We start from the raw sequence: 17,350 nt of genomic DNA on the forward strand, positions 1-17,350 counted from the left end.
TTATTTCTGCTCTCTGATAAAAGGTTTTCTTACTTAGTACTTTCCTAGATGTTTGCTTACTTCACATATCTTCCAAGAGGAATAAACACAAGTTTTAATGATTAGATTCAATCAATAACAAAATGACAAATACTTTCGTTTTTCCAGCTGTAGAGATTTCAAGTCCTTTAACCTCCATTTACGCTCATTAGCCTCTGTAGCATAACTCAGCCTCCCTCGCCTGTTGTGTCCAGTCAAGAAATAAATTTCTGTCTTTAATTACTTCTTGTTTGTCTTTTACTATGGGATCAGTGTGTTCTCTGATGAATATCAGGACTGCTGCTGCTATCATGTGCTGACTAAGCTGCTTTGGTGCTCAACATACCTATCTGTGTTGACTCTTACTGTCCAACATGCCGAAGAGAATCAACTTGGAGAGCTTGCCTTTCCTTTTACACTCCCGTCATGTCTACTTGTGCATCTTCTCAGCCCTTTTTGAGTCTATTTTCCATGCTGATCAAACCTCTAGGCTGGTGGTAGGGGAGTTATTTTCTGTAAGAGACGGGAGGCAGAGTGGGAGGAATCGTCCTCTGTTTCGGCATTAAGCCTGCTGAGGAGCAGTCTGGCTATTGTTCTCCTTGACCTCTGCGCTGCTCTGATGACCTGTGACTAGAGGAAAACTGCCGGAAAGAGAGACGTTCACGAATTTTATGTAAATCTTAAGATTTTGGTGACGCATTCGGTGTAATTTGTAATCATCGTACCATATAGATGTTAACCTCCTCTGTCCCTGAGTTTTTCTGCCTTGCTTCCAGGACATTGCACTCTGCAATGAACTTCCGGAACATGACGGGCCTCTCTTTGACTGAGATGGATGGCTGTAAACATTGCTGACCTAACCCAGGGGGGGGAGAAGCATTGTTTTGCCCTTGCATGCACACATTCACATGCATTGAAGTTAGAAGGAAATTATGCATTGTGAGTCAAAATGGAAATGTAACCTTAAATGTGCAGAGATGGGGATGAGTGTTGGCTCTCTGCTGCTCACCAAGTTTCAAGCTTATTCTGAATTATGCAATCTTTGATATTTAGTCAGATTTTAACTTAGATTTTTGTGAAGTGTTCACAATTAAGAAAATGAATGGTGCATTAATTGACTCTTATAAATAATTATGCATACTGCACTTTTATTCTTAGTATTTATACATGGATAGAGTTGCTGTAAACTAGTGGGTGTGAATGAGAGGGGGAGGAAAAAGGAGGAACAGCTGGGTTTCTTGTTCCGGAGATGCAGAGGTGCACCTGCTCTTTGGGTTTGTTTAGGTTTTAAAGTGTGTGCGTTGTTCTTGACTTGTGCTCAATGTTTCCTGATATACTTTTGGTTTTCCTGCAACTGCGCCACATTGTTTGAACATCTGTGCCTGCATAGACATGGCAGATGAGATGTGAGATGTCAACTGTAGTTTCATTCATTTGACAGAAAGAGTTGTGCATCCATGTGTATGACGTACCCAAGCTGCAAAGCACCGTGCACGTCAACCTTTTTCTGTTCGGCTGATTTAAAGATATTGCGATGGCAAAAGCAAGGTTTTTGCATGTAATGGGATGTAGTGTGACAGTAGGTTATGTAATGTCTTTGGGAAGGTTTAAAGTCTCAATTCCCAGCTTGTGTCTTCTTGGGTATGATGCTGTTCAACACTCCTATTCATGTTTGATATTTGGCCGATATTGTAATATAAAAACATGTTGTGAAGTTCAACTTTTAGATATAATCTAATGAAATGGTAACTGCATGAGTTTCTGTTCTCAAAAAGCAAATCAGTTGAAATATATGATGCTACACATTGTTTTGTCGTTTTGTGAAAACAAGATGTTCCCCCCTGACCCCCTACTGCTCAATCTCCTAAATAAGTTTCTGTGTTGGTGCCTTAAAACAAAAGCTTATCTATGCTCTTGGAGTAATAAATACCCCAAGTACAAAACCTAATGCCTGTTTAAAACCATTTAATTTGAACTTTACCAGGTGTGAGATCAGCGCTGTTTCTGGGTCATTTTCCCTCTTAAGCAGCACAGGCAGTCTTGGTGGAGTAAAACTGGATGATATGTTCCTGGCTGAAGCTGAAAGGACACAACTTCAGCACCAAGAACCCTATTGCTGTGCCATGTCTGGCATTGAGAGAGTCTGAAAAGCTGCAGGTGCAAGCTTGTGGCAAACTAAAATCCAAGCTGCTCGAATGGATTCGCAGACCCCCCCGACAATAATGTGGCTCTATCCCCGGTCCAAATGCCTTATTCATGGCCACTCATCAGCGGAACGCTTCTCCTCCACCCTCTCCAATGCTGGAACATTAAATATGCACAGAAAACCCCAAAGAATAGAAACAGGCTCTCTGGATATCAGTGCAGAACTTGTTTAGTGGGCACCTTTTAGTAAAAAGGAGAAAATTTTTTTTTACCCAAAGCTATCATCAACCATACTTCTGTTATAATCAGAAACTTTTCCTCCACAATGTAGAGGTCGGTTCTCTTAAAAAAAGGCTATTTTTTAAAAACTTATCCTATCTTTATCCCCACTAATCTTCAGCTGAAATGACTTTTTGACTTGACAGCTCTATGAGAATGTGACTGGTGGAAAGTGACGCTCAGTTTCTGCGTCCAAGTCTTAGTCTGTGCTTTACTTATATATAATCTTTTTCACGGCAAAAAGAAGGCTGAAGCAGATATTTGAAGCAGAAGCATTTAGTTTAGCACAGAAATCGTGTTTGTTGAAGAGAAAGTTGGATTACGTGGAAACCCACTAAAGATGATGGATTAGTCCAATTAAATAAAGGGATTTACTAAATGTGGCAGTGAGTGAAAGGCTTCTGAGAGCTGTTGGGACATGCAGCAATTTGAAGCAGAAGAGGCACAAGGGAAGAAAAACATTTCTTCAATGCGCTGCCGTTGAAAGGCGCTCCAGTATTGAAGCACGTAGAAATGTGGAGAATTAGTTTTTCTTTCAGGGACAAGAAAAGCTGGAAAAAAAAGTACAGTTTGTAGAGACTACTCGAACATTGCAAATAATTTTCACCTTTTCATGCGTTTGCTTACTACAGGCCTTCAAGGTTGAGGGTAGTAATTAAAAGTGTAACCGTTTCAATTGTATATACTTCAAAAAACTCAGTAGCTGCACAGATTTAAAAAAATAATACTGTGTGCATCATAAAACACAAAGTACATCAGCCAGATATTTGTTTGCAACAGATTTTTCAGCTCTGCCATGGCTTTGTTTGGCACTGGTGGTCCTGTGCCCCTTTGCTCATTTTCTACATGACAGTGTAAGAAAATGTCATGCTCATTTTCTTACAGTGTAAGAAAATGAGCCATCTGCTATGAAATATTTCATACTGGCCATGCTTAAGCTGATGCTCAACATTTTGTACGTGGTACGCTGTAAAAAAAACAATATATATATATCTATATATATATAGATATATATATATGGTTATGCAACTACAAATATTATTTAATGGTAGGAGGTCACTCAGTTATTTTGTTTTTGATCAAGGATCATAATAATCTCATTATTTAATAGGATGTGCTGGTCTGCACATCCAGAATCCACAATTTGTTGAAATATAGTGTATGTGACTGGAAATGTATTTTCTGAAAAGAATAATGACAATGGGTTGCCGTGACAAGAGAGATACTTCTAAATGTAGTCTAATAATATTTACAGATAAATCCAACGTGATGTAATTGGCTTTAATCCAGAGCAGAAGAGTAATGTTTAGTACTACTGCTGCTAAAAGACTGATGTCAAGTATAAAAACATGGACTGAAGCAAAAATACAGACTTTAAAACTTACAAAATGCGAGGCTTTCTTTTCAAGCAAATGTGCATTTTGCCCAAAAAAAACATTGTTTTGGGCTACATTGGTAAGACAAGTTGATATTACCTAGTTAATTGAGCGTACTATCTTCTGCATGCATTGTTTGTTTTTAAAAGAGTACAGCTTTACTTTAACAAGGCTAGTGGGTTCTTAAACAAGTTGGTGCTCATCAGTTAACAATAGTAAAGCAAAGCATCTTGTTCTAAAGCAGGGGTCTGCAGCTCTAATCAAAAGGCTGAATGAATTCACTGCCACATCAGCAAGTTTGGCAAAGGCCTGATCATTTGATTCAGGCGTGACGGAGCAAGGATGCATCCAAAAGTTGCAGGACCGTAGCACTGAAAAAGTTGCAAACTCCTTTTCTAAAAGTCAGTCCAATATCCCGATTTTGTCTTTTATTAGCTGAGTTTACTTGTGGGGGTTTACCCATCTGACACTGCGATACTCAGTGACCCTGTCACATGTATCCATGGAGAACAGGAGAGGGAACAGCTAAGCTCTGTCCTGATACGCACCCTTACACAAACTGGGTTTCTCTTCATCTCCATGTTTCTGGTTGATTTTGGAGAATGTTCCTTTGTTCGTGGTCTCACAGCCTTTGGCTCCTTAAATAAATTCTGTCTGATCAGATTTCTGACAGCAGCAGATTTGCCGTCTTCTGCTGTCAGTGCAGCTCCAGAAGGCTTACAACAGCAATAGAATCTGAAAAAAAAATGTTGATTAAGTTTTTGATATATGACCTTTCTAATGCACACTAAAGGAAAAGTGTAGGTGGAACGGGTCCCTCAGGAGTGCACTTCCAGGCTACACCTTTTTTCTTTGTGGAGCAGCTGATTCGCTGGTTTTAACAGCTATTTGCCATGTACAGCATATTCTCTTGGATCTGAAACCAGTGAAGAAGGAAAAGTGCATTGCTTGTGGTGTTGGTGCTGCTTCACTGGCTGACTGCTACCTCAGGCTATTGAAAGCTAAATATAGAGAAAACCCCTTCGTTCACTTCTTTTTTTTCTAAATATTTGATTTAGCAAAGTGTGTGGAGGGGAACCCCTGCATGGAGAGTGTCTCAGTCTGCATGAAAAATGAATGCAGTGTACTGTTTGGATGGTTTTATGCGCTGTGACAAAGATTTGATCTGTTATGCAGTGAGAGCGTTTGGTTCCACACAGTAAATAAATGTTAATCCAAAACCATTTGAAGAAAGAGTCACTGATGTGATTATTTTAGCTTTAGGAGTGGGTTGTAGGAAATGTTGGGGGGTGGAAGGCAAGTTTTCAGGTGCTGATCAAGTTCTTATGATTGACCATGCTTTGTCTCAGTGGTTTTATACTGTAAAGCCTCAAGGTAAAGGACTAGAAAGTCACTTAGGGATGCCAGGATGTTTGATCTGAAAGCCTCTTTGATGTTCAAGCAGTGCTAACAAGGCCCGATCGAGCAATGGTCTGGGTCTGTACCATCTGTTCTAACAGGATGACGGGGTTTTCCTCTGCATTATCCACTAAAACCTTCATCACATCCTGCGTCTTAGTGGATTTCTAGTACTGTGTTTGTAGCCTCTTTTTCCTTCAGAAATGCATTGTTCCTCTGTTGCACAGATTTAATGCAACAAATGCATTCCTTAGAGCCCTTGATCATAATTGATGTGCTACCATCACTCATTTGCTACAAAATCTTCATGGCCTGTTCCGCCACGTTCAAAAGGAGGTCAGATGGGTTGAGATCTGTTCACTGTGGAGGCCGTTTGGCTCCATAGTAAACTGGTTACATCAAGCGAACTTGATGTAACCAGTTGGAGATGATGTAAGCTTTGTGGCATGACACATTCTCCTGCTGGAAGTAGCCATTAGGATATGGGTATGCTGCGGTCATAAAGGAGTAGGCATGCTCAGCGACAACAGTCAGATCGGCAGTAGCGTTTACACAATGGTGAATTGTTTTCCAACAATTCAGTCACTTAAGTCTCGTTTCTTAACCATTTGTATTAACAAGCAATTTAGCAGGTGTACCTGATAAAGTGGCCATTGCATATGTCTTTTTTAAATAAATTTCTACTATTTAAGGTCTAAAATACTCCAACACACAAGAGGAAAAATGCATTCATTAAACATCTGAAACTGATTCATGACATTCTGATGCATAATATCAACCGTTTCTTAATATTGAACATTTTCAGATATAGTCAGAGTCCAATACTGCTGTCTCTTCTGCATTTCGCCAGCAGAACATGTTTCTAATGTGTGCCGTTAATGTTGTTAAAAAAACAATATACTATAATGTTCTGAAATGCACTTAGTTTTATCTGTAGTTTTTAAAACTAGCAAATACAGCTACAATCTTCATTCAGAGAACTTAAGAAATGAAGAACTTGATGAACTTAGCATTTAGCCCTGTTTTGATGGGACTTATTGATAATTCAGTTTGAAGCATAATTAGTGGTTTCAGCTAATCACCTCCTAATAATGACCCAGGAAAACTACCTTTTTCCCATAGTCTTCACTAGAAGACTATGGGTTCAAACATTTTAGTTTCAGTGCTATTAACAACTGCATAGAATTGATCTATTCATTCTCTATCTAGAAAGATCAAACTGTTGAAATGGTGCTCTATTTGTAACTTAATATCCAAGTCAGTTTAATTTAATGAGCTTGGTGTTGAGTTGTATTGCTTGACTTGATAGAAGCTCAGTTTATTCTTTTTTCTCATTGTTTTCTCACTCATCTGCAGAGCCGCTGTAACCTGCTGGATCTTTATATTGATACTGTATATATATATACTGTTATATTTTATTCTGTCTCAGAATAAAATAAAAAATATAACTTCTATATAGTTCACTTTCTCCCATGTGCATAGACCCTTTTCCCCATTATCCCTTGGATAATGAGTGTAAAGGTAAATTTATATTTCCGGTCATAAGAATTTGCATGTTAAGAGGACCATCAGCGCAGCAAATTTGTTTGAAGACATGTCTGCTGCTGTGTATCGAAGAGTATTCTGAACCAGATTAATGTTTTTTTTGCTGCCGTACCTTTGCTGTTGGCGTGTGAGAGGCCACAGTCCCCATGCATGCCCTCTGAGTTAAAAAATAAGGTTAGGACTTGTAAGAAGACACTGCCATGTCAGCAATTTGTCATGACAATGCTGTCATTCCCCCCCTTTTCATAGTCTTTCTTTTTTATCTTGCCTCATATGCATGGTGAGGTGAAGGGAGGTCACACGACTGTAGCTATGCCCAGAACACAGGGATACAGTGAGAACTCTTGCTCTCTTTCCAACACAAGTAGCCGCATGGATCATCTATCATACAGCTGTCACCTGCAGCCATGCTCTGCAAAGAGCCTCTGGCATTGGGCTGAATTCTCCAGTGCAGCAAATCAGAGTCCTAAAGTTTGTGCTGCCACGTTTCATTCAGCTGATGTTGTTGCATAAAGCAGAACAGCTTATTCAGGGTTTGTTTCTGTCACAGATCTGATGTGAAAATGGAGTAATATCCCCAAAGGAGAATGAATAGGCAATACATAATGCTGCATACTGTACATGATAGTGTCATGGCCCTTGTGTAATTCTTTGGAGACGACGTTATTGTGTCTTCTTTTAGAAATTAAACAGCTTCTCCGTAATTCCCTGAAGATGAGTCTGAGGTCGCTGCATTGCTGTCTACCTTCCATTCCCAAGGTTTGCTTAAAGGCTGACTAGGCTTTGTGGGGTAATAAGGAGGTGGAGCATAATTCATTAAAACAGAGTCTGCAACCAAAGGCAGGAAACAAATTTCACGGCCAGTATCAAGCCTCTGCTGCACATATTGAAGGCTGACAACAGAAGAGATGTTAAAAATAAATAATGAACCAAGCACATTTACCATACAGTGCCTACAAGAGTATTTTATCTTTGAGCTTTTTTCACACTTTCTTACATTTCATCCACAATAAAACGTGATTAATTGTGAGGTGGAAGCAAAATGCTAAGTTTTCAATCAGCACAGATCTGTCAAATATGATGAGCATTAATGCTAAGCCCACTTTACATCGATGCCACGAAATAAAGTCCCATCCAACAATCTGTCTTTAGAAGTCACCTCATCAGTAAACTTATGTTTTATCATGTAGAGCACGTTGAACTGCCTTATTGCTGAAATGAGTTATACTAATAGACGTGACTTAACCAAATCCAACTGAGTATCTGTGGCAAGACTTAAATATTTGCTTTCCTGGCACTTTTTATCCAATCTGTGACTGATCCGTGTATTATTTTACTTCCTCCCCTCAATCTTGTGCTCCTTTGTGTTGTTTCATCTCACAGTAGCGCTACAAATTTTACAAGGTCACATAATCTTTGTACTAGCTGCTTTCTTTATCAATTCTATGGTGATTAGTGAGAAGAAGTCACCCAAATGTTTGGGGTTGCGGGGACTGAGGGTGACTTTTTCGCTGTATTGCAGCTTTAAATTCATGGATCCAATGGGCATATTGATAACTACAAAACCCAGTCAGAATATCAGTAGCAAAGCTTCAGTAGCTCTTCTTCTGCAAAGACTGCTATGCCAATTCTTTCAGTGTGTCCTTTTATTTTTATTTTTTTTCGATCCTGCTGTTGCTGTCATTCATTCAGACAAGCTCTGAGTGAGTCAGTGCTGCTCGTCGAAGCAGAGCTCTTTCAGAGTGCGGAGGAGGCGAGGCAGAGACAACAGAGCAGCGCTGGTCCCTGAAGGTTAGATATAAGAGGGATGCTGCTGAGCAAGCTTTATCACTCAGTTACACAGCAGGATCAGTCACTACAGACTGCAGCTCTGCCTCTTGTTTCTGTTTTCAGATGTTCGTTTCATCACATCAGTTTCTCGTTTTTTTAGCTTTTCATGGCATCTTTTTTTAAATGTCGTTATCTTTTCCAGCCTCGCGCTGGTATATTAATCATCGCACTGGAAATTGGGCCGAACGATTCACTGCAACACCCTGCAAGCATGTTCCTCTTTCATTTTGAACGTTGTCGCACACCCTCCCCTTTTGTATGTGTGAAGTATCAGGGATTATATGTTCAGCCTTTGTGTGTATTCTGATCTGAAAATATTCTCTTCTACTTCCTAGTAACACTAAAATGACTTTCTTCACATTTGAATAGATGCACAGAGAAGGAATCCCTTTCCCATATTGCCTACAGTAATGATTTAGCACTCTTTGAATGAAAGATCCATTACCTCCAAACGTGCAGAAAACCATAAAAAGTCTTTAACGTTTTGTCCTTCAGAAGGTCTTTTGTGTAATTGTAAGCGGGACTGTGGGCGCCATGGGTTTTTTCATTGGCATGCCCCCCCTGCTGCCCTGTGACGTCTCCCCACCCACAGCCATGTGTGTCAGATTTTTGTGTGCGACGGAGCGCGTGCTGCTGCTGTGCCAGCATATTCCTCAATCCGGTGGCTCTGTAGCTGGCTGGCACCCCTTCAGGCCCGAACGCAGCTCTCCAAACCCAACCCCAATGATCCCCAAACTATTCTCCCTCGGTGCCAAGCGGGCAGGACAGAGCAAGGCTTAAGGCACAGTTTATGACCTCCCCTTTTGTCCTCCAGTGGGGCAGAACGTTGTTAACATGATGGATGGAACGGCAAGATGGAGTTATGCAATCGTGCCGAAGGGCATAAAATATTGCCATCTCTGGCGGGAGGGAGTTTGGAGGGCAACCAAAGGACCATACGTTGTGCTTAACCTCTGCTTGGCAACAGACAGCGCTGATGCACCTGGTGTGTCTGACTCAGGCCAGAATGTGCAGAAAGGAAGTTTTATGGCTTTTTAGCAAAGGACGTATATCTAAGGGCTAGCCTCTGCTGTAAAGACGTTCATCTCAATCTGTCACTTTGTTTTATTTAGTTTGAAATTCAGTCTGGTTTAGTGCAAGAGACAGCTGCACAGGTTGCTGCTTTAGCAGCATCCAGAGCTGAATTCAATCAGTTGGGTTTATTTATATAGCACACTTCAGAAATAAGGGAGTTCAAAATGGTTTACATCCTAAAAACACAAAAGTAAAAAGTAATTAAAATACACCATACCGGTCAATTGAGAAACGAGTAACAAACATAAAATTTTGATTAACATCTTCAAAATGACCAATGCTCATCACAAATGTTGGTCAATTGATAGCAAAAATCAAAAACAGAATATTAAGTGGCAACTATTTCATGCCATCACATCCCAATGTTTTCCAATTGGTGTCCATGTCCAGTTGTGACTGGGGTAGAGGCAAAATAAAACTCTGGAGATACAAACAACCATCCACACACTGGTATGTGCAATCAATAATGAATAAATAATTATAGATAGATTACAGACATTACTTCCCTGAGTGTAAATAAAAGAAGAACAATTATTATTTCAAAATACATCTTATATCAAAAGTTAACACAATTATCATATTGGTTGGTATTAATAACTGTTCATTTCAACCTATGCTTTCCGCATAGCATTGGTTTCCAACCCTGGTACTCAAGTACCCCTGCCCTGCATGGGTTAAGTGTCTCCTTTCAATCACACATCTGAACTTAAATGAATGGGTGATTAACTTTTGCATCACTTGATGGCTGTAGAAGAGGTCGTACGATCATTTGAATCAGGTGTGCTTGAACAGAAACCCATCTAAAACATGCAGGGTGGGGGTTTCTTGAGGGCCGGGATCAGGAATCACTGCCTTTAAGAATTCAGATTCTTACCTTGACTGACATTTTCAAAAGACTGACAAATTCAGCTCATTTCACAAGCGGATGAAAGCTCAAAAGAGTAAAAGAGAATAATTTGGCTGTGATCAGATGCATGTAAGAGGGGCATGAATGCTTTTCATGTGTGCCAGTTTTTATGGAACAAGAGTTTGTGGGGAATCTGCTGTGGGTCAGTGTTTTGGATCAATTCAGCAAGCAAGTTCAAGGGGAAGCACATTCAGCTGATAACACACACTCTTGCCTCCTTATCTTTTCACACACTTAAGGCACATGTACCAGAAAGCACGAGAAACAGATTGTCCAGAACAGTGTCCGGACAATCATAATGCGCCAATAATTATCACATTGGGACAAGAATAAATTGTCATCACATAAACTAATTCTTCTGGTTTTGTTGACACATCATTGTAAAAAACATGCTCTCACTGAAATGTGCTGAAATCGAGCACATTTCAAAATAATAAACTAGCTACTGAGAAGAATTAGCTGACTCGCATTTTCCTTAAACAAATATGTTTTAAAACGTAACAAGAATCTAAGCTCAGTTAAAGTTTGACCTTTCTAAGCCTTTTAGATTTTCATCTAAATGGCTAAATCGAATCCAGATTCCTCCGAAAATTTTATTTGAATTTGATTTAAGGTCAAATAAGCATTGAGTCTGATATCAACTTGGTGTCAAATCTACTACTACGGACTTTAATGCAGTCTGCTGAAATATTTTTACTTCTTCTACTGTATGCAAAATATGGAGCACAACCTACTTGGTGTCTAAACATGTTAAAAGTAATAGAAAGCTTAGCATCTGTGATATCACCTCGGCTTTGCTACCCTGGGCAGAGAGCCATATTGCCTGCAGAAAAAGCTGACATTGGTAAAGAATGTTGCTCTACCTCTTGCAGGTTGCAGGTTGTGTATGGTGCATTCACTAATTAAGCTTTTCAAGTTTACAAAAGAAGCTGAAAAAGGGTTTTAAAACCTCTTTGAAATTGCATTTCAAATGTTTCTTCAATTTCTACTACATGCCAAAAAGGCGGCACTTATATTTAGCTAGCTATGAGCAGCATGTCTGCTAAGAAGCCACATACAGGCTAACTACCATAACGGAGAGCTCTGACAATATTAACATTATGTACAATGAGTACATGAAAACTACTACATGAAAACTACTATCTAGCAGATATTTTTGCATAAGTAAAATGTTGCAAAAACTTTGATAATTTAGCGCCTTTATCATACTGCCTCAATCTAATTTTAATATTCATCTTAGAAGCCAAACCATTTAATTCAGTTAAAATTACATTGACTCTTATCTGCCATCACATTTAAAAATGTGAAAATGAACTAAAGCTCAGTCATCTGTTATATGTCCGCTCTTTAATAAGGTTTAATTTGTAACGCACCGCCAAAGCTTGATTCACTTGTTTAAGTTTTGTGGAGCTCATTTCTAATTTCAAAGATGGAGGTGATAAGAGCCAACCTATTGTTGTCCTTGGCAGCTTTAATTTATTGTTTATTGTCTCTGGGAGGTAATATCCTGTTACTGTGTGAGGGGCTTTCACTGCTGCAGTGAATTGAGTCTCCAGGCGGCAGGATATGAGAAACGGCACCATGAAAAGAGTTGAAAAAGATATGAGATAAGTGAGGAAAGAAAAGAGAGAGGGATGGGGAATCTGCTGTTCTTTTTTTATTTTTTTAGAGACTTGAAGAAAAGACTTCAGTCAAAGGAAATATGCAATGTTATAAATTGCATCATTTGCACATATCTTGCGTTTGTTCTTTTTTGTTACCCATTCTTGGGTTCTGATTCATGTGTGTTTGTCTGTTTTCCACCGATATAGGGAAGTGATTTCATTAGATCTGATAAGGATTTGTGCTTTGTTTAAGCCCTTTCTGCAAGATAGGATAAGGCCTTCTGCTTTTGGATGGTGACAACCTACAGAAGAAGGGAGACTAGTAACCTGTGTTGGTTTAAAGATATGACGGTAGAAGCATTCGGATGGCAGCGGAGAGTTTCTATTTCAAGCTTCAGCAAACTTACTTGTTGGAAAAGGAGAGGATGCATGTGTGTGTACGCCTGCACTCCTTATGTAATCCGTCTGAGAGGATGTGTTCTTTTTTGTCTCAGGAGAGATTAGACATTTAAGTGCTGGTTTGGACACAACCACTGGCAGCCGGACACGTGCCGAAGCATGCCGTTTGGAGTTTTGCTCCCTCCATCTTAGAAACGAACCTTTTTACACAAGAGCAGCAGCATTTTGTTGGGGTTGTACGTGTGACTGTGGGAGGCAAGTGGCAGAAGCCTGCGGTTTTGCAGCTATTTTCTAAAGTGGAAAATATATCTACTGGGTTTTGTGTGTGGGTGAGACTGAAGTATTTAACAGCATATGTGCACACAAACCGTAATCAAAAAGGTGCTAATCCATTCCCCTCAGCCGCATGCATTCTCTACGTCCTGCCATGTTCCTGGTGTAATTATAGAAGGTTTGCCTTCAGATTCCCACTGGAATACAACTTTGATGTCCCCCCCCCTCCGCCCTCCTTCCTTCCCCGCTTGATGTCCGCAGGAGATTTTTCCACCTGCTCAACTAAGGTTATCTAAATTTAATGAGTTTTCCCTCTCACTTTGGCACATGACAAAGCATTTGGCTCACCTCGCTGAGGGTCCAAGACCCCCAGAGGGTTAATGTTTCACTCCATAATTGCGCTGCGGTTTCTGCAGGTATGCCGCTCCAGGTTGACATGAGATCTCTCAAGCCTCCGGGTCAGTTGTCGCACACACAAGCTGCAGAAAATGACCTCTGGAGGTGATGGAGCGTTCCCACCACTCCCAGAACAGGTGCTCAGAAAAAGGGGAATGATAAATCAGAGTTAATGAACAACTCTCCAGAGGTTCGACTTGAACAGACACATGGAACAGAGGGTTGTTAAAGCATCAATGAGGAGAATTTGCAGCTGTCTTAATTGTGGCAGCAAAGATTCTGTTCTCATCATTGTTTAAATCTCTGACTTTATAAAAATAAATAAATAGTTTTATGAATACACTGAAAATTTTAAGATCAGGTTTCAATTGCAATGGCAGGAAATCCAAACCCTCGTGGTGCTTGCAATAGTTTTAATAATCTCTTTTTTTTCTTTTTTGGGCTTTCTTTTAATATTTTGAAGAATTTATTATATAGTACTTTAATCAAATCTGCTTTCAAATATACTCAAATCATAGCTTTAATCAAAAATACCCATAGTCTCACACACTGAGATCATTATACAAAGAAGCTATGATGTTGAGCACCAACTTATTAGAATCCCAAAGAAATACTATTTCAGTTCAACTGTGGCTCAATTATAAATGCATTTCATGCTTGTCTCAATATAAATGTGTCCTGATGATAAAAAAACAACAACAAAAAAACAGAAAGATTGAAAATTGTCCATCTGTGTTTGGTGGGAAGAACCACGATTGTTGTTTTCAAGGAACAATAATCTTAGTTTTGTATATTTTGAAAAGCAAATAATTGTGGTGCAGACTTTATAAAAATAAACAAGCAGATAATGGATTCAAAGTGATTAGCCAGCTGTGGTTTATGACCATCTTTTGTTAATATTAACACTGTGAGCAGAAATCTTGCTTGGGGTGCAAATGGCATGACGACTTTCTTTCCGCTGTGGTCTTGGAAGACTCTCAGCCCATAGCGCCCTGGGTGAGGAGACATTTTGTCCATATATATAAAAAAAAAAACCTGCTGCAGATAATAGGACAAAGAAAAATATCAAACTCAACTCAAGAAAAAATACAGCATGTCAAGATTTCACATGGTCTTTGCCATTTTCAAAAATATAAACATGCACTTTGTCACCAAGTTTCTTCTTTTGGGAATACCTGACAGCTTTGTCCATACAAAATATTACAGGAAAAATGTCGAAGTTGCAGTTTGTTTTTTCTTTTTTTTTCTTCTGCTTTCATTCAAAGCAGCTGTTTATCCCACTTATAATGAAATTGAGTAACATTTAGGCTGTATAACTTTGTTAAAACATCCACAACTGAGATTACAGTGTTGGCACAACCAGGAGATGGTTATGTCTAGTTTACTGATGAGTCCTGGTTTTGTGGTGGTTCCTAACTGGTTTCATATGCGTCTCTTTTAGCCATCATGTATGTTATGGGAGCCCTGGGACCTGCTGCCGGCTACCTGCTGGGTGGCGTCCTAATCGGCTTCTACGTCGACCCCAAAACTGTGGTGAACATTGACCAGAATGACCCTCGCTTCGTTGGCAACTGGTAAACATGCACTTCCACATCTATGCTGTCTCCATCTCAATATTGACAGGATGTACACACACTACAATGGAAAATATTTCACCCTTATGAATGCATCTTATTGTTTTTTTTCTTTAAGGTGGAGCGGCTTCCTCCTCTGCTCCATTACCATGCTTTTGGTCATTTTCCCCATGTTTGCCTTCCCTAAAAAGCTGCCTCCACGCCACAAGAGAAAGAAGAAGAAAAAGATGAGTTCGTTGGGTGACGTGTCCAGTGACGATGATGTGAAGAAGGAAAAGTCTAGTAGCAAAGACCAAAATGTGTCCTCGTCTATGGGATTTGGAAAAGACATCAAAGGTGAGAGAGGGAGGATTTCACCTTGAGGTTTCTGAGTGTTAGAAGAATCTTGCAGAGTTTAGCTAAAAAAGCAATAACTCAGGCTTTAGGCTGCACATGTCCAGTTCGACTGGGCTTAATTTTTTTATGGAGAACAATTAATGAAAATGTCGACCTCAAAAGCTGGTAGAGAGAGAACTCAGTACTGAAATTGTAGCTGAAGGTGATTCTAAGAAAAAAAAAATATCCAGAGGGGAGGAATAGAGATGTGTCTTTCTTTTTTTAATTTATTTATTATGTTTTATAAGAAAACAATAAAACCATTCATCATTTTCCTTCCACCTCCCAATTATACATTACACTATTCCATCACATAAAATCCCAATGAAATACATTCAAGTATTTAATAGTTTTGACTTCAAAGTGCCACAAAATGAACTGTGAGATGTTGATGAGCGAACAGGCTGTAATCCAATCAATGTTGAGGCTTAGACATCTTATCCAATAATGGAAGCTTTATTGAGATCTCCTGTAAATATCGTATTGATGGATGTGCAGCAGTGGTAAACATTGGATTTTGTTGGAAACGTTGTAGAAATTCTTAATGCCCTCGCTGAGCCAGGAAACACCCGGTTTTCCCCTGATATGCTTCGTCCTGCTGTAGTGTTTCCCAGATTCCCTCCTGTCTCTTTTTTTTTCTTTTCTGTTTTTTGCTCTTGTTCTGTTTCGCTTTTAAATGAGCTCCCAGGGGACATCGCACTCTGCACCGCATAGGCTTTGGTGTAGCTCAGCTAAAACACAACTGCTGGTGTTTGCCATCACGTACTCCGATTCTGTGCAAACTCAAACATGTACTTAGCATGGTTGCTCACTCTCAAATGAATGCTTATGTGCACAGCTGGGGCAGTCAAAACAGCGCTTTGTCTCGATGATGCATCCAGCGCAGGCCGGGAACGAGCTGCAGCTCTGTCGGATCGCTGCTCCATCAGCTGCGGTTTTATTTGTCTCAGCAGGATGTTCGGGACTGCTGGGGCCAGTTTCGCAGACTCAGGCGCTTTGCGGCGTAGATCCCGAATGTATTTTGGTACAGTACGTGTCCTTCTGTCGAGGTGTGCTTGTTTGTCTGTTGCACAAATTCAGCATTTTTATGTGAAAGGTATGCTGAACAACCCCCCCTTTTTTTTCTTCGCCCTTCACATCACAAGCAAACACTGAAAAAAAAAATGCCAACATTCAGTGTTTTTCCATAATGCACATCAGAGGGACAAAAATGTGATCATGGAATGTTCCAGACCTTGATCCATTGTTATGAGAAAGCAATTTTCCCCTGGAAGGTTGGGAGGCATTGCAAAAATGTCTACTGACACAGTGTATCATATTTACGTTTCACTGCGTGATTAGTTATGTTACGAATTTGTTCAGGAATGCACATACACAGTTTTCAGCTGGTATGTTGGTCCACTCCACTATTTGCTTTGTGACTTGCTTCCATATAAAAACTCCTATTCAAGATCAAATTGATATTTGTTGCTGAATGTTTCAAAGTAACAGGAGTTCATCTTGAGGCTAAACTAACTGTCACATGTTTACGGTCTAATAAGCAAAGTTGTTGGGCTTCAATAAATCAGTCAATCAAACTTTTATTCACAGAGCACTTTACACACCCAAAGGGATCAAAGTGCTGCACAAGGTTATAAAATAAGACATAGTCAATAAGAAACAAACACCTACAATAAGTCAGATAAGAGACAGAACATAAATAACATAACAATAAATCATTAATAAGAATGACTTGCCTTCATAAAAATAGCAGGAATCTCTGGGTTCCTGTCACCCTTTGTTGTTGCAGAGTCTAACCTGAACCCTCAGCAACTCAACGATCTTTTAATTGCTTTTAATTTTTAATGGCAAAAATTACTATGAATGTTGTAATTAGCTTTTCTTTCTTAGGGGTAATTTATCTCAATGGTCTTTCTTTTTACAGTTTCTATAAAGATCAGCTGTTTTATTCCCGCCTCTTAGTGGAGTCATGCAATATGGCTCCCGCTGTTTCTCCTGTTTGGAGATACTGCTTTTAGTTTTGCATAACCTGAATATAATTTCCGTTTGGTGCCAACAGGGCTGTGTGTGTCCCATCGTGTGACCTCATGTGTTCAGAATAAATTGTTTTGGTGTTACACTTGACCAAGGTCATAAATTAAAATTAAGATTACAACC

The 17,350-nt window shown here is 39.6% G+C and overlaps 1 protein-coding gene across 1 annotated transcript in view; it reads left to right on the forward strand.

The window, feature by feature from the left end:
• Positions 1–17,350, forward strand: part of slco5a1 (solute carrier organic anion transporter family member 5A1) — a 36,964-nt gene that overhangs the window by 7,114 nt on the left and 12,500 nt on the right. Inside the window, exons 3-4 of the mRNA XM_008396342.2 lie at positions 14,686–14,818; positions 14,937–15,154. Of these exons, the coding sequence (XP_008394564.1) occupies positions 14,686–14,818; positions 14,937–15,154 (351 nt within the window). The remainder of the gene's footprint in view (positions 1–14,685; positions 14,819–14,936; positions 15,155–17,350) is intronic.

Source organism: Poecilia reticulata, linkage group LG20 (genome assembly GCF_000633615.1).
Source record: "Poecilia reticulata strain Guanapo linkage group LG20, Guppy_female_1.0+MT, whole genome shotgun sequence".
NCBI lineage: Eukaryota > Metazoa > Chordata > Actinopteri > Cyprinodontiformes > Poeciliidae > Poecilia > Poecilia reticulata.